The 18730-nt window shown below is 29.5% G+C and overlaps 2 protein-coding genes across 3 annotated transcripts in view; both read left to right on the top strand.

The window, feature by feature from the left end:
- The window catches only part of LOC125778450 (craniofacial development protein 2-like), a 372304-nt gene that overhangs the window by 252107 nt on the left and 101467 nt on the right, over positions 1 to 18730 (top strand). The window lies entirely within an intron of this gene.
- Positions 1 to 18730, top strand: part of LOC105223711 (acetylcholine receptor subunit alpha-type acr-16) — a 214139-nt gene that overhangs the window by 139163 nt on the left and 56246 nt on the right. For both annotated transcript variants that reach the window (XM_019989397.3, XM_049456141.1), the window contains 3 exons: positions 6502 to 6682; positions 11945 to 12020; positions 14620 to 14814. In XM_019989397.3, coding sequence (XP_019844956.2) covers positions 6502 to 6682; positions 11945 to 12020; positions 14620 to 14814 — 452 coding nt within the window. The remainder of the gene's footprint in view (positions 1 to 6501; positions 6683 to 11944; positions 12021 to 14619; positions 14815 to 18730) is intronic.

Below are 18730 nucleotides of genomic sequence, written 5' to 3'. Positions count from 1 at the left end.
TCAAGCAAGCTTTGAACCAGCTGAATGGTTTAAGGCAGTCTAATGAACAAATTTTTTCCTTTACCTTGTCCCTTCTAACTGGGTATCAAAATTATATTCACCGAGCATTCTACTCAAACCCTAGTTTTGGCGTTCTTACATAATCTAAAGCAAGTCGTTTATATCCGCTTAACTGTCTACTAGAAACGTTGATGAACGTGCTGATAAGAGCAGTGTCCAGTTAGCGCCTTCGTCGTTAAGGAAACTGATGTCAGCATCCGTTCCTGTTTCCTTCTTTGACCCTTCAGTGAATTCACAGCCTGCGGCGCTGGTACTCATTCCTCTCCAACTGGGGGAAAAATTGTGATTGACTCTCTGTGGTCTGCTAGTCTCGGTCGCATTCCCAATAACGCAAGTTCTGTAACAAGATCAAGTATAATACCACGCCTGCAGGGACACTGAGCCTGGCTTCAATGACCTAAAACCTTAAGCCGACTCGTGGGAATAATCGTTTCGGAGAATGTGTGCTGGGACGTCGATTTTAACTACCTTCTCTTGAAGGAAATTTTTCACCTTTCGTAATATAAAGAAGCAGGTAGTAGTAATCACTTGATATCAGAAAGGTGCATAAGAACCTTTCAACCAGGGCTCCACATCTCCTGACATTTCACTATCGATGTGTGTGCCCTGGTCTTGCACTTCCTTCAGACGGTTCAAATAGTGACAGTATAGATCCGAATTAAGAGCTTGACCGTAAGAGAACAGCTCAAAAACCGCCATTTGCAAGGTGAATGAGAACTTAAACATAACAAGGTCTACAGTTCTTTGGTAATAAAACTCATAGAAAAAGTGGGTTAATACGCCGTATCCATCTATTGAATAAAAAGCTCAGCTTTTTCAAACTAGGAAGCTGATGCAAACCTTTATGGCATCCAACATTCTCGTTAACTTCCTCTGCATTACATTAGAAATTCTAATTTGAGAGTCCTCCTTAGCCTTTGTCTCTGTTTTATGGCATATAAGTATTGAAAGCTTTTGAATCAATTTCTGTTTTTAATTAATAAATAATACAATAATTTGTTAGTTCAAATTTCTATATACGAAATAATGCGAAGTCCACAAAAAGCATTTCGAAAACCGGAATGAATAGCGAAGAGCGATAGAGAAAGACGAAGCACTTGGCAGCTGACGACGTGTAATTGAAACCATTGAAGCGATTTATGAAGCTTAATAATTGACGACTCCGCCAAAGGAAGACTTAGAAATACTTTCACACATACACACACACACACAAATACAAAAGAGACATACACAAGCGCAAACAAGGCAATCAAAGCGTACAGAGCTCAACAGCGCGAACCAAACGCGCATCAAATGAGCGGAAACAATATGGCGGCCATAAATTGGCTGCTAGCCAGCTCTGGCATTACCATTGCCATCGCCAGGCCACTGTCACACAAGCTTGGTCAAACGCAGCTCACCGACTTAGAGGTCTTCTGCATCGCAGCGCTACCAACCGACCATAAGCTGCATGCATATTTACATGTGTTTGAATGTGTCTGTGTATGAGAGTATGTGTTTGAAAGTTGTTCGCTGGTCAGCGGCTGAGTGCTGCAACTTGATGGCCATGCTCAACCAGCCATGTTATGGCATAGTGATTTATTTGATTTACGAGCGCAAATGTAAGTCCACAACTGAAAAGTGAGATTATTGAAGGAAATTATTAATGACATAATGCTGATGGCAGACGCTCAATCGGCTTTCCGAGCAAAAACAGCAAGTTATATGAAAGATTCCGTGATATGGGTGGGGGTTTAATAAATACATACGCATATGTACATACATATATAAATGTATATGTAGCTATAAGGATGTGCAAAGGAGTCTAAAATATGGTCTACAAAAGCGTTAAATGTCACGAAACAGTCAATTAAATTGTAAAGATTGAATGCAAACGTCATGGGTTTAAGGCTTTGTTGAGCTTCCCACAAAAGCTTTAAAACCTTTTAAAAAGTTCTTCAATTATAAAGTACATATACGTATACTGCAAGAATTGAAATAAATATGATAAAATTATAAAGCAATAAACGTCCCACAAAAGCTTCAAAAAGCTTTCAAAAACTTTTTACATTTCTTTAAAACTTATAAATTACTCAAAATTATAAAACAATAAAAAACTAAAAAAAAAAGCTTTGAAAGCTTTCAAAAATTTTTAAATTTTAAGGATACTTAAAACTCGTTTATAGTAATTTTATAAAATCTTAAAATGTTTTTGAAAGCTTTCGAAGCTTTTGTGTGACAAGCTACGAAAAAAAAGCTTTCATAAGCTATTGTATTTTTAAAAACATTTATATACAGATATTTTACGCTTTGCTAAATTAAAAAAAAAATTTCGAAATTTTTATGCGACGTGCCACGAAGCTTTTTTACATGCTACTTCATCTTTGCTATTTAAAAGATACATATGCGGCATTAAATACCACGCAGTATAAAATTTCGCCACATAAATACATAAATACCATTATTATTTTTTTCCTGTCTCAGCGCATTAATCTCACTAAAACGCGCGCCATTACAAATCACGGACGCTTAGTTTAACGTTTTAGAAATCAAAGGTCGTTATTGCGCTGAAAAATTAGACCGCAACAATATTCAATTAAGGGTTAGTATATGCGAATTTTACTGCTTTAATTGCATTAAACGCAAGGAACTGTACATTAAGTAGACTCCATTAATTTGCCACAAATGTAATTATGCTAATTTAGCGCTGGAGTAAACCACATATGCAAATTATTCACAGATAAACTCAAATAAATCAGTAAATTAAATTTTAGTGCGTGAAAGCGGATATAAATAATTTCATTGCAGAGTGCAAGATTTTGTAGCTAATACATTAATATGATTTTCTTAACAAATACAAGGGTATTTGTAATAACGCACGGGTTGCTATTTATTGCGGAGTTCGAGTGCTTCTTCTAATGTTGTGAGCCAAATAACGCTTCCTCACGAATATTAGTCTACTAATCAAATCAATTTTGACCCGGACCGATATAAAAACTTCCTTGATACCCATGCTCATCAGAGCCTATTACCATACACTAGATTCTTATACAGTTTCGACATCATATTCATAGTTATTATTGTGTTATCACAAGTATACGTTTGATGATTGTGGTGTTTTCAACTACGTTGTCAAGCATCTTTTTAGCGAACTCTACTTTACTTCGTTTTTACAAAACGGTTCAGGTCTTCATTCATACCCAAAACTTTAACTAAAATGTGTTGAGTCGATTCATAAGGAATACTGAGATGCTCTACTATCACCGTGATGCCAAAATGATAATTTTCAAGCATTCCGACGTTATCGCCATTAACAGAGGTAAATGGACGACTCACACAAGGCAAGTTCCCGATGGCATCACGAACTTCACCGAATGCTCTGTGTCACTCAAATAGTTACCTGCAATCGTGATAAACTACATTACCAAAAACACGTCTATAAAACGATTTCATAGCAAATTCCATGACAAAGGGAGACCAGCAATTTCAATGGCTGATTATAAAGTCACCGAAATAGTGGACCGAATTGTGAATATGGTGGATCCATTACTTGTAAATAAGTAATAGTATTCTTATGTCCAGCGTTTTAAACGTTATGTGAAGAATGTTATCAGAAATTCCAAGAGCTTCAGAGCAAACCTTGTTTGTTGGCCATCTTTACTTTCATATATTTATGGTTTTATTAGCCGCTGACTTCTAGTATATTAGATTGGACTATTAAATGAATTTTTTGATGTTGGTCCTGTTACCAGTAAAAAATGATATTGAGGAATACAGATGGGCTTAAATTTCTTAATTGGATCGAAATTCGGATCCGTATCTTTTTCATAGACCCAAATGTCTTAGGAATGGAGTTTTTTTATAATTTAACTACCTACCTTCACGGGTGGAAGCATCTAATTTAGACTTTTGCAACTCAGTTCTTAAACCGATGACCAGGCAAGAAAACGCACTCTTATCCAAGCTCACCGGGCTTGGAAAATTTGGTGTTCTCTTGCGTTCTATGGAGCTCGCGCAAGCTCAACAAACTTTGGTCAGCAACCGCACCTGATGAAAGTTCTTTCCAGCCTAGAGTAGAACGCAAAAGCTCGCAATTGTAAAGGATTCCAGCTAGACACTATCCTACACGTATTCATTCAGGTAGACGAAAAATCTTCACGGACGCCAAATGGAAAAGTTTCACAAAGCTAAGATCACCATTATTTTTTCAGCAAATCCAGCGAAAAGCAGAGTCGGTCTTACCCGCCGCCACAAATTTATGGCAAGCTCAAATCGTTTTGTCGATTAACTTGAGACTTAGTGATCCGTACTTAAGAGTTCTATTATCTAACCAACCTCAGATCGTAAAAGAAAATAAGTTTTTCATTTAGCATTCTTCTTGTACATGTTTATGCCATGAACATGGTTAAGCTTGCCACGAAGCTTTTAAAACCCAGAAAGAAACATGGAAGACGCCATAATGTATACTCGTTATAAATTAAAAAAGAAGTCGATTTAGCCATGATCGTCATCTATACGTACATTTGTCTCTATATGTTATACGCGGACTAATCACTCTGTCATCCAAACTCAAGTTCTTTTATGGAAAACTGTTTTATACAATTCACGTTTAATGGCTTCAATTGACTCAAAACGATTTCTTCGAAGTTTGAGTTTGAGTTTGCTGAGTAGCCAGAAGTCACACGCAGCTAAATCGAGTCGTAAGCATAGATTCAAAACACATTGCCAGTAAAAATAAGTTTCATGACATCCTGGTAGTTTTTTCATAGACATTAGCGCGACTCTGTTTGTTGGTGAAAAAATTAATTTTGGAAAAATTTGATTTGGAACCAATCGTGCTTTAATTTTTTTAGACCAAAATGATCTTTCAAAATGAGTTTCACTTATTCTTTCGGTATTCTAATAGTGCCAAAAACATCTTTGACTAATAATCGTCAATTCTCAAGCACCAATTCCCTTACTTTAATGACGTGTTGGCCGTCCTGGGCGAGGTACGTCGTCAACGCGTTCTCGACCTTTTGAATAATTTGTACCATTCAAAAACACTTGCTCACGATAAACAACTATCACCGAAAGCCTTTCCCAATATTTTGAACGTTTCGGCGCAGGAAATTTGATTTCGCAAATTAATGGAAATTCTTTGATAAATAATTTCACTCATCATAAAAATGGCGGAATGCACTTTATGTACTTCAGAAGGACAAGCGTATACTAAACACTAACGCTTATTTTGCTGTGACATTTGACCTAGATGTCACAGACAGCTAGTATGCCAATAGAAAAAAATTATTTCCATGAATGGTTTTACGCGCAAAACTTAAATTAAGAAGTCTTACTAATTCTTGCCTGCAGTATTATCTTAATTTGTATAATCAAGTTGTGCTTTCATTTACTTATTTGATGTAACCATGCTATATAAGTATTTCTAAAATAGTTTTAACAATTTATTTAACATATTTTGGATAAGAGACGAACATACATACTAATTTCGATTAGTGTTATATATATTTATATATTGAGATCTCTTTAGCAAAAAAAGTTCTCTAGTATAAATATATATAAAACTCATATTATTACAATTAAGCTGTCAAATACTTTAAGTATATACTATATATATTTAATATCTGTTATATTTATAAATATTTAGCAAACTCTAAGTAACTATATAATTTATATATAATCATAATTAAGTCACACACATTATGCGCCTCTAAGTATGCAATTAATTTTACGTTAAACAGATTATCAGTTGAAATTACAACATTTATTCATGAGTGAGTATTAGTGTGCCTCATATAAATGTTTTCAGAAGTAAATGCTTACAGTTCTATACATATACATATATAAATCGCTTAATCTTTTTTCTATACATTTTTCCATAAACTTATATATATGTGTATATTTGTATATAATGGAAGATATTAACTAACAAAATCATATACATAAAACGCATTTAACCCAAAACAAATTCTTGTATTACGTACTATATTTAACTATAGGATAATGCAAAAACAAAAAACTCAACCAAACAAAATCACTCACAAATCCCCAAACATCCAAATCCTTCACATAGCTTATCACAGAGTTGGGCAACAAAAGTTAATCAGATTGCTGCTAATGAGCAGTGAATAATTTTGGTTGCCAGCAAAGTAGCAAAAAATATAAAATAAAATATACATACATACATTTATTTGTTTAGAGTAAAGTAAAATATCTAACAAATAAGTAGAGAAAGCAAAGCAAGGATTTAAGCCAAGCAAAGAAGGGCGTTAAGTAAACATTAATATTAAATGAAAATTAGACAAAAAAACTAGCGAGCAGCAGGCAAATAAAAATAAATATAATAAATGATAAAACAAGTTTCAAAGAAAATACAAAAGAGCAGCAAAAAAAACGCTTACAAATAATTTAAAAAGAAAGCGCATTAAATTCAATAAAAACGCTATGATTATAATTATATAGCGCGGATGAGGGATTCGATGGCACGTATCACACCAACATTGTGGTCAAACATAACGGCAGTTGTCTGTACGTGCCCCCTGGTATCTTCAAGAGCACATGCAAGATAGACATCACGTGGTTCCCATTTGATGACCAACACTGCGAAATGAAATTCGGTAGTTGGACTTACGATGGAAATCAGGTAAAGTGTTAATGTACAACACATACATACATAAATGAATACATAACTACATATAACATGCATATATACACCAGCAAACACACACACACGCACATAATGAGGCAGGATAGGCAGCACGCACACATGCATACATATATCACCAAGGTAGCAAAGTCAGCAAAAGCTTAACTCACTAAAATAAAAAACAGCATTAACGCTATTTTGAAAGCTCATATGAAAGCTCACATGAAAGCCCATATGTACTTGGGCGAATGCATTTTTACATCCACTTTTACCATTTTCATTATCATTTATATATTTCTACAAGTATTTATTTTTACTTTTATTGACATATTTGAAAGTTCATATGAAATTTCACATGAAAGCCCATACTAAGCTCTAACGAAAGCTTTTTCACAACCACGGACTATTTTAATTGTTTATTTTTAGCTTTAATAATTTCATGAAAATCTACGAGAAAGCTCATGCGAAAGCTTGAACACAAATTTTTTTAGTTTTTTTTTTATCTACTGACCATTTAAATCGTGTTTTTCTTATTTTAACTTTTATCTAAATAGTTCGGTTCAGTAAATAATGATAAAGCTTTTCAAAATTGTTATTAAGTATTGTTTCATTATTATAAATTTTCTTGTAAGTCATTTTATAGCAGCAAAATAAATAAATTAATAATTGAATCAAACAACAAGTCTTTTGAGCTTACTTCATAACATTCCCATTCTAATTCAAACTTCTTTGAAACTTACAAAGCTTTTTAAAAAAGCTCGCTATAGAAATATTAAACACCAAGATTTAATTAGTAACAACTGTTAAGAACTGTTAAACTTTAGCATGAAAACTGCAAGCGTCCATAAAGCTGTTATTTTCTTTTCTTAAATAATTTCTAAATAAATAATTTACTTTAAAGCTAAGTCCAATATAACTAATATTTTTTCGAATAAAATCTTAAATAATATATTAATATTTATTAAAAAGCTTTGAAAAGTTTCCACTTCATTTTTAAAAGGGTTACGAGTAAGTTTAAAGCTTTGCTATTACAAAGCTTTAAAAGGTATCTAAAAGCTTCCGAGCCAATTTCTTATTTTTGTTTAAATAGGTTAACTTCAACTTTCCTTAGACTAATCGAGTAAAGTTAGAGAAATAATTTATAAACGATAAAAATTTTACAAAAACTAACTTATTTCGAAAATTCGTCAAATACAGTTTTTAGCATGAAAAAAAGTTAAAGAAATTAAATTTCATTTTTCTAAAAATATTTGAATATTTGATTTCAAACAACGATTAACACTTCCATGAAAGCTCTTTAGAATTAAGTTATACTTGAAGCTTGTACTCAAAAAAGGCTGGCTGTGGAAAGCTCCTTAGAAGTAATTTAGTATGCCTACTCATACTTAAAAACTTCTGTCAATGAATGGTGACTTTTTCATGAAGAAGTTATCTAGTTTACTCCAGCTTAAACAAAAATCATTAAAAGCTCTGGGCACGTGATTGAGTTTCCTCACATAAAACTGAAAAATACAACATTGTGCTAATTAAAATAAAAAATTTAAAAGCTTTCATAGCATGTTTGGTCTATTAAATATTACCCTTAATTTCTAAATGCCTTAAATTTCGAAACTAATTCACTGCTAAGAAACCTAGAAAAGTATTAGTATTAAAATTACCAACATATAAGTAAAAAAAAAAAAAACATTTTTTAATCAAAAAATAATTTCAAAAAAACTTATTAATTATTAAAATTTTACAAAAATAATTAATTTTATATTTATTATTTTGAAAAATGTATAAAAAAATATTAGTCTTTCCCTTATCTATCTTTATCTATTTGATATTTATTAGTTTTAATTTATGACACTTGAAACCGTTACTCTAACTACTTACTACTATTCGCTACTACCAGAAACCCTTAAAGGCTTTGCAGTTGCTAAACACTGAGTACCCAGTCTGTAGTACAAATGCTTATTTTTACTCTACTACTTTTTCTCAAGGGCCCTCCCCAGCTACCATTATCTCAAAACTACGTCATTGATACTCTTAGTAGTAAAACTACACTTTGTCCTACATTATATATATATATTTAAAGGTTACCCACTACTTTTTTCGTAACTACACAACTTTTACAGTTATTTATAATTTTTTGTTAAATAGATATACTGCAAACAAACTTGAAACTTGAAAACAGTTCACTGCGTTTTTGTGAATTGCAAAACCAAAACACAAACAAAAACAAAATATATGAAATATTTAGCGTAAAAATCGGCCAACTGCTTAAAAAACTACGGGTGTTGACAAAAAACTCTCAAGCCTTTGGGTTTGATAGTTTTCGGTTGACGTCCAACGCACACAACCGAACAAATGTTGAATGAAAGTTAGGCAAACGCTAATTGGAATCATGTGTGAAATACGAATTTTTTCGAAAAGAACTTTCAGAAAACAATGCTTGCATAAAAATCAGTTATGTGCATCGAAAAATTTCAAATTTCAACTATTTTGCATGGAGAGAAGAAAAATATATCAATTAACTAAACCGCGCCCAAATTTTTTGCAACAAAAAACAAAAAAGGAAACACAAGTGAAAATTTGGACGTACGTAACAACTCTTAATGAAAGACAAACAAATTTTTTACTGCTCTCCAAAGGTGGAAGACACGAGAATAAGCTTCAAGTAACTAACAGTTAACTTGCGTTCTCGCTCTCTTCCCACATACTTTTCGTTTGTGAGAGCAGTACATGCGTCTACTGGTGTATACGTAAAGCAAAAATGTTAGATTGCTTAACACCGTCCGCCAAACTGCACTAAAAAATCACCCTGTACAAACACAAACAATATTTTAAAAGCACATTCTTTATACTTACATAAATCGAAGGTAGACATTGCAAAATTGTAAGCAGATTCGCTCTGCAGACACACTGGCTGCAACAGTAGATTGACAGCTCGTTTGACAGTTGTACCAGAAATTAATTAAAAGCAAATAAGAGATGCACTAAAAAATTATTACTATGATTTATTTTAAAAAAGTTTTTGTAAATAAAGGAGTTTAAAATCCTTAAAAAAATTCAAAACTCGTAAAAAAAAGATTTCGAATCGGAAATATTTTCAAACTATAATTGGATAAAAAAACAAAAAATAATAATTTCAAAAAAATTATTACTGCAAAAATTAAAAAAAAATTAAGTTCTTAAACGATATTTGAAATAAAGCATCTCAAAATTTTTAAAAAAATTCAAAATATAATGCATAGAGAGGAAAAAATCTTTAATTTCAAAACTATTACTGCTAAGATTTAAAAAATTTTGAAAGTTCTTAAAAAATTCGAAATAAAGTGGTTTAAAAGTATTTAAAAAAATTCTAAACTCGTGGTTTTGCTTTGGAAAAATTTTCAAAATATAGCTGCTTGGCAAAAGAAAAAAATTAATTCAAAATTGCTACTGCAAATCAAAATGAATTAGTTCAAAAATCTTTAAAAGATTTCCGTTTTTTTGTTTTTCATTTTGAAAATGTTTTCAAAATATAATTGTTTGGAAAACAAAAAAAAAAAACAAAAAAAAAAAAACAAAAAAAAACAAAAGAAACAAATTACAATTTGGAAACAATTACTGCAAATATTAAAAAAAAATTTAATTCTTAAAAGTTATTTGAAATAAAGTGGTTTACAAATATTTTAAAAAAATTCAAAACTCTTTAAAAAATTTTATTTTTTTTGTTTTTGAAAATTTATCAAAATAAAATAATAAAAATAATAATTTCAAAACTATTACTGATAAGATTTAAAAATTTTGCCGATTTTTTAAAAATATTAGAAATAAACTGGTTCAAATAATCTTTAAAAAAGGTTAAATATTTTTTGTTTTTGAAAATTGTAAATATATAATTGCTTAGGAAAAACAGGATAATTTCAAAACTTCTACTGCCAAGTTTAAAAAAATGTTGAAAATTCTTAAAAAAATATTCAAAATAAAGCGGTTGAAAAATCTTTAAAAAATTTAAAACCCGTTTCACAATTTTCACTCTTTTTTGCTTCGGAAAAATTTTCGAAATATAGCTGCTTTTATAAAAATGAATTGGTTCAGCATCTTTAAAAAATGCTTTCAAAACTCATTAAAAAATTCAAAACTCTATAAAAAAATTGTCTCTTTTTTAAATTGGAAATATTTTCAAAATATAATTGCTTAGAAAAAGAAAAAACTTAATTCAAAACTATTTCGAAAAGTCATTATTTTTCCTAATAAAAATTATCTACAACATTTTCATAGCCGAAATAATTTTCTCAACTGTCAAAGTGCTGTCAGTTCAATGCACTTTGTTTTACAAACAATATATTTTCTTTATAAAGAAAACATATTATTGATAAATCATAATTATTGCAAATGAAATTAAAAAACATTTTGAAATTTTTTCGAAAAAAAAACCTTCAAAAGTGTTAAACAAATTTTAAATTATTTTCAAAACTTTATAATATTGTATATATATATTTTTTATTTTTAAATTTTTTTCCAAAATATAATAGCATCATAATTTCAAAATTTTAAAATCTGTAGTTGTGAAATTATGAAATTTAAAAATATTTTAAAAGTTGTTCGAAAAAAGCTTTTAAAAATTTAAACTCTTTTCGAAACTTTTGAACAAATTTTTTTTGTTCAGAAATTTTTTGCAAAATATAATTGCCTAAAAAAATAATTTCAAAATTTTTCGAAAAATACTTATTTATCAAATGAAAATTATCAACAACATCAACTCGTTCACTAAACTGTCAAAGTGCTGCCACTATTATGCACACTGTTTTATACAATTTTTCTCCCACACGCCTTCCGCTACCTCATCCTACACAAGACTAAATACACCTTGCAAAACACGCTTTCAAGCACTCCCAACTTACGTAATACATTTCAGTAACATACATACCTACATATGTGTCGTTGTCTTCAATGTTGTCTTGGCTCTTTTTTACAATTTCTCTTTGTAAAAATTAACTACTTTGTATTAACAAAAAAAGTGAAAAAATATTAATAAACAATTTTTGAATTCTCTCTTTCCCTACTTTGCCTTAACCGGAAATAAACTATAAAAACACTTAATGTCAAAACAAACACAAACACCAACAACATTTTTAAACCGTCACAAATGCAACCCTGCAACTTTTAACCGCATACAAATGCATACATTTTGTAAATTTTTGTGTTTGCACAAAATTTTGCAAATTTCCGAAAAAAAAATATATTAAAACCGCAACACGAAAAATATATTATATAACAATAAAAAAACAGTTGGATTTGGTTTTGAATTCCGAAGATGGAGGGGATCTTTCCGATTTCATAACAAATGGCGAGTGGTATCTGCTTGGTTAGTAAATTTTACTACAACTTTTTCTGTGTGACTTTTAAATGTTTTTCATTATTTTCTTCAAGTATATTTTTTACTAATTTTGATTGTCATATTATTTTGAAAGTGGCTGTGTTAATAAAATTATAGTATACAAAATTTACTGCGCTGAAATTACTTAAATTTTTATTTTATAGTAATTAATGAACTCGTGTATGAAATTAATTTGAATGCCTGCTAGTAATTAGTGTTTGAAAGTAGTGGTAAATCAGCGATTTTGAGTATTTGTAATAAAAATGGAGATTCTTTGGGTTGTGAAATAGTTTTAAAATATTTGTGCAATTATATCAAAAAAAAAATATAAAATTAAAATTAAATAAATTAAAATTAATTAAGAAAATTATATGTAATTTAATTAATGTAAATTACAAAGAAAATAATTAAAAATTTGTGAGATAAAATAAATTTAAAAAAATATTTAATTAAATTTAATTAAAAAAGTAAAATAAAAATTAATTAAATTAATTAAATTAAGACCACTTAAGAAAATTAAATTTATTTAAAATAATTAAAGATATCAAAAATAAATAAAATAAAATAAAATGTAAAATATAATGACAACAGAAGAAAAAATTAAATAAAATAAGCTAAATAAAAATAGAAATGAATTTAAAATTGATATCAAAATTAGAACTAAAATAATGAAAATAATATTAATATAAAATTTATTACAATGAAATATTATTTAAATTAAATTAAACAAATAAAATTTAATTTAATTGAATTGAATTAAATCACATAAATTAACTTTAGTTTAATATAAAAAACAATATACTTAATTAAAAATTAAATTGAAAAGCTTAAAATTATAATTAAATAAAATTATAACTAAAATTAAAATTAAATTTTTTTTTTAATTTAAATTATGATAAAAATTAAAACAAAAATTCAAATTAATAACTAAAATAAAAATCAAATAAAATTTTTCAATTAAATTATAAATAAATTAATTATAATTAAAATAAGAAATCAAATTTAAAATTTCAAACTAAAATTATAATAATTCAAAAATAAATGTTTTAAAAATTAAATAAATAAAAAAATAAGTGTGTAATTAATATTAAATTAAAGCTAAAATAAAATCTCCAATAGATTACATTAAGATTAAAAATTAAAAATTAATTTACCTTCAAATCAATCAAACTAAAGTTAAAATTAAAACTAAAATTAAAATTATATTCAAATTAAGTTAAAATTAAATTCAAAATTCAAATTCAAATTAAAGCTAAAATAAAAATTTAAATTTAAACTAAAATTAAAATTAATGTTAAAGTTAAATTCAAATTCAAATTCAATTTACAGTTAATTACAATTGTAATTATAATTAACATTGAAATTTTAAACAAAATTAGAAGTAAAATTTAAGTTAAAAACTAAAAGTATAACAAAATTTTAATTAATTTTTAATGCAAAACTAAAATTAAAATAATTATTAAAATTAAATGTATAATTAATATTAAATTGAAACTAAACAATTTTAAATTGATTGAATTAAAGTTAAAAATGAAACTAAATTCAAATTCTTTTAACTGAATAATAAATTTTAAGTTGAAATTAAAATTAAACATAAAATTTAAATACAAGATAAAGTTAAAGTTAAAGTAACTAAAATTAAAATTAAAATTAAAATTAAATTTATAAGTAAAATTTAAATTTAAATAAAAATTCAATCTAAAATTGAAATTGTAATTATAACTAAAATTAACATTTAATTTAAATTTCAAAAATTAAATTAATAAGTAAAATTCAAATTCAAATAAAAAATAAAACCAAAATCTTACTAAAATTTAATTTAATTTAAATTCAAGTTGAATAAATATTGATATTCAAAAATATATGTTCTCCTTTGTGAAAGCAATATATAGTAAAAAATTATTCCAATTTGAATTAAATTTATTCAAATAAATATATTATTTATTTTTATGTATATCCATTATATACATATAGACAAAATTTAAAAAAAAATTATAGAAAAAGCAAAAAAAAAAGTTACGAAGAACTTTATATGTAAAAATTATACTTAAATATGTGATAATATTTTTTTGTTTTAAATTTTCAATGGTAAATGATGAAAATATAAATTAAATATTTACTCTCGAACACTAGAATTCAAACCCTAGAATCTCCATTTTTGATAAGCCTAAAATTTGTACATACATACGTATATTCAATTTTGTACTTATATGATAGAAATTGATTTTATTGTTTTGGTAGTAATTGCATTTTAAAATTTGAAAGTTTCACAAAATTGTTCTTTTTTCTTGTGTTTATGATTTCTCCATGTATGCGAATGTTTTATAATTGTTTAGCTCCAATTCACTACTCACTAATCAAGTACCTTCTCTCTCTCTATTTCTTTCTCTCTGCAATTTGTTGAACAACAAAATTCGACTACCTCTTCTCCCCCGCAAATTTGCAACTTGTGTTACCCCCAAACCTCAAAAAACTGTATATTGCCAATATATATATATATATATATTTATGTATATATTATATCGATAAATAAAAACACCGCACAACGTGCAAAAACATTGGACCAAATGTGGCAAATTGACAACAGCAATGCCTGGCAAGAAGAATACCATCGTCTACGCGTGCTGCCCGGAACCCTACGTGGACGTCACATTCACGATACAAATCCGACGGCGTACATTATATTATTTTTTCAATTTAATTGTGCCGTGTGTGCTGATATCATCGATGGCTTTATTAGGATTTACACTACCTCCCGATTCGGGCGAAAAATTAACATTAGGTGAGTAACCAAACAAAAACAAAATACCATATACTATTTGTTTTTGAATTGAAAACCTTTTGAAAAAATTTCTGAATTATTCTCCACTTTTTATTTACATACGTATATAAATTTTTTCAAGTAACATTTTCAGATGCCCAATTGCCAAGTAGCGGTACAATATACATAAGTGTAAAGTGGTAAATTTTTTTAAAATGTTTCGATGAAATTTCGAATGAGGTTATAATCGAGAGCGATTTTTTATGCCAGCGCAGCTCCAAATACCAGCCTAATCTGCGGTAGCGAAATGAGGAAATGCTGGATTATAAATAACTAAAAATAGCATTTTAAATAATAGAAAACTTTAGAAGTTTGTTTGTAAAAAATATGAAATTAAAAAAACAATGTGCATGACATTAATTATTTTTTTAATATTGGTTAAAGCTGCGGACAGATTCGCTAACCCAACCCGACATAAGATTTGTTTAAAGGGTTCAAACTCTTCTTTTCGTAATTTAGAGAGCTTAAACTCCATATTTTACTTTGTTAAAACTCCAAAACGAACTCTCGACAAATATACTTGTATCTATAGACTTGTTATAGTCCTAAGGCTAAGACAACTCAAAATTTTTATCCGTAACTAATAGCTCTTTCGATGTTTGAGGATATGTTAAGATCAAAGCTCTCATTTTATTACACGTATAGACTCACACTCTTTAAGAATCATTAACAACTCAGTTAAAGACCTTTCTAATGACACGAACTCGGTTATCTAATATATACATTTGTATTTCCAAAATTGTAACCTTTCCTTTCTAGTTTTCTAGAATCATTAAGGACAGCTCCTATTTTGGAACTCTTCAACCAGTCAAAAATCAGCAGAAAATGCTTTCAAAACCAACATTCGATGCAACGACTTTTCATTCTTTACACTTTCCAAACGTGTCTATAATCTCTATAAGTCGAAGTTTTATTTAAAATCTTTGCGACTCTGCCACAGCAAACTCCTCTGCATCTAAAAATCTATCTGTATCTTGCTGAGTCGTAAAGAATGATGATGTGGTCTCTCACTGCATATAACCTACAAGTATATAACCACCCAGTAGCTAAGAGCTCCGCAATTTAAAATGTTTGACTTAAAACAAACACGACGAAATGTTCTGAAATTGGGTTGTACAAGTCAAACCAAAGTCCAATCCATATAGTAACTTTACCTAGGCTCAAAGGAATTTTTCCGTTTCCATAACATAGAGCTAGAAATATTACTTTCAACTTTCTCTTAGCGATGCTCTCTAGAACAAAATTGATTTATAGCTACCGCCTTTGGTGAAGATAAATTATAGAGTGGTCTTTATCTCTCTCTTAAACAAAAGATGTCACTGGGTGATGTAAAAACAGTAAGTATAGCTTTGGAAACTCTATATAATCTGATCTGCCAATAGAAGGCCCCACCTTTAAACATTTTTCACTAGGTCCCACCTTGGAACATATATATAATCTTGACCTGCAAATAGTAGTACCCATCTTTTGAACCAATGTAATAAAAACAGTGTCGAAAATTCTGCCCAGCTTTAAACCATAATTAACAGTTACTAATTAAACCCAACAAACTAGTTAAAAAATAATAATTAGAAACAATAAATGATAAAAAGAATATTAAAATATGTTTAAAAAATATTAAATAAAAACTAAACAACCTCAAATCCCGAATATTTTTGAAACTCCCCCAAATGCCAACTGTCACATGACACCGGAAGTGTCTATCTACACTACATATTTGCAAGCTGAACAGGATAACCTGCTTACAGCAGCACCAAACAGCCAACGCTTTAAGCAACTTTACATAGCAACCGTTAATTTGTGATTTAATTTCTTTACCAATGGTGATTTCTTTTTTGCTTTTAGGTCTACAAAACCAACATTGTTTGTATGCCAATATATATTTTCCATGTTCATTTCTGCGAGTGTATTTTTATTCAAGCATTGTTTTTATTGTTTTCTTTTTTTATTGTCTCTGTTTGCAGGCGTAACTATACTTCTATCCTTAACAGTATTTCTAAACCTTGTTGCTGAATCCATGCCGACAACGTCGGACGCTGTCCCCCTTATAGGTACACTGCAAAAAAAAAAACAAAAAATTAAAGAAGAATTTTAGACGCAAAATCACAAATAGAATGCTATGAACTAAGAATCAAAACAAAACTTAGTTGACTTAGATTTATGGAAAATCATAATTACTAACATACAGTAAAAGAATTCATACATATCATAACCTAGAATTTGTACTTCCGCTAAAGCACAATAACTAACCACACACACAAACACATACATACTTACACATTGTATTAGCTGAGTATATGACAACTTCAGGAATGAAACTTATGTCTAGCATTCTGCATTTGGTTTTTTCCAATGGTATTTTAATTTATTTTTATTTTTTCATTTTTTAGAGCGTTTTTTTCTTTCTCTTATGGTATGTACTCTTGGTGTAAATTCTCATTAACATAACTCAGAAAAGCATAACAAAGTGGATATAATATCAATTATTATTAAAAAGAAACGAATATATAGTTTTACTTATATATATTATTTCTGAAACTAAAACAAGGAACGTTGAAGGAAATCTGATTGAAATCGCCATACCTCATCGTTAAAGTGCTTTTATATCAAGGAACTCACGAATAGTGCCGCGATAGATCTGTTAGTACTTAGATTGATGCACAGAAAACAGGGCAGCCACCGATCAAAACCGAGGGCATATCATAAAGTCGATTCTCAATGATTAAAGTGCCTATAGCCAATTGGTAGAAACTGTTTGCGGTTCCATTTGCAGGTTTTTCGTTGTTAGGCTACTTTTTTCAAAACATGGGAACTCGTATGGTACCCATATATCAAGCTTGTTTTGGTATTCAGCCTTATTTAAATGGTTGCAAACGGTTTTATGTAAAATTTTACTTAGTGCAATCTTAAGTAAGCAGTACTAGTATAGCGGATCAGACTCGATGATACATTTTCAAAATTAGACCGTTTTTTATGGCTCTAGACTAACACATTCAGCCCATTGTTCTACCCAGTAAGACGCACCATTTAATAATCCGATATATGTGATGAAACTTTTAGATTTTTCTTAGACCTTTTCTAGTTGGCGAACTTTAATTGGAGCATTGGTAGAGTTGGAAGATATCCAGTTTTACAAATATAATTTCCAAGTTTCTAGAAGTAAAATGTCAGGTTAAAAGTCGGTGCGTTGAGGTAAACCTTCAGCATAACTATCGCAACGAACGTATAACCATACTTACGGGCAGTCAAGCGGCACTTCAATATCTGCCTACGAGATCAAATCGCTACTAGATCAGGAGTGTAGAGGACGGCTGAACAGTATATCGAAACGTAGCCAAGTGCACCTTATCTGGGTTCTCGGTCACAAAGGTATAGCCGCAAATAAACTGGCTGATAAGCTCGTCCGCTCCGCAATATCTACTGTCATGGAAAGACCTGAACGCTTTGTAGTGAAGGGTCCCCATACCATGAAAGAGCTGCTCCGCAAGGAAGAAGGAGTAGGTAGAGAGAGGTATTTTCAACATGCGCCATGCCAAGTTCCTAATGTGTGGTTGCAACCTCAGCAGATTTAAATATGTAATCAACCTCCCTAAGGACAAACTTAGGCCACTTGTAGTATGCTACACTTGCTTACACTTGTATGCTCAAGAAGCACCTATGTATGTATATAACATTCAACTAGCTTCTTATGCAAATTGCCGGTTCTGAAACAGGGATCTTGAAACTCCAGAACAACTGCTAATTGACTGCCACGTTTCCAAAAAGGGATCACATCACCTAACTAGCAATTAGCAGTATATTGGAATTTATCAATACGCTGGGGCTCGTTGTGACTTAGGAGAGGGCCTCCTAAGGCCTTTGGTCGCGGTGCATTTCT

The sequence above is a fragment of the Bactrocera dorsalis genome, chromosome 1, assembly GCF_023373825.1.
Source record: "Bactrocera dorsalis isolate Fly_Bdor chromosome 1, ASM2337382v1, whole genome shotgun sequence".
Classification (NCBI taxonomy): Eukaryota; Metazoa; Arthropoda; class Insecta; order Diptera; family Tephritidae; genus Bactrocera; species Bactrocera dorsalis.
This window is presented reverse-complemented; position numbering and strand designations above follow the sequence as displayed.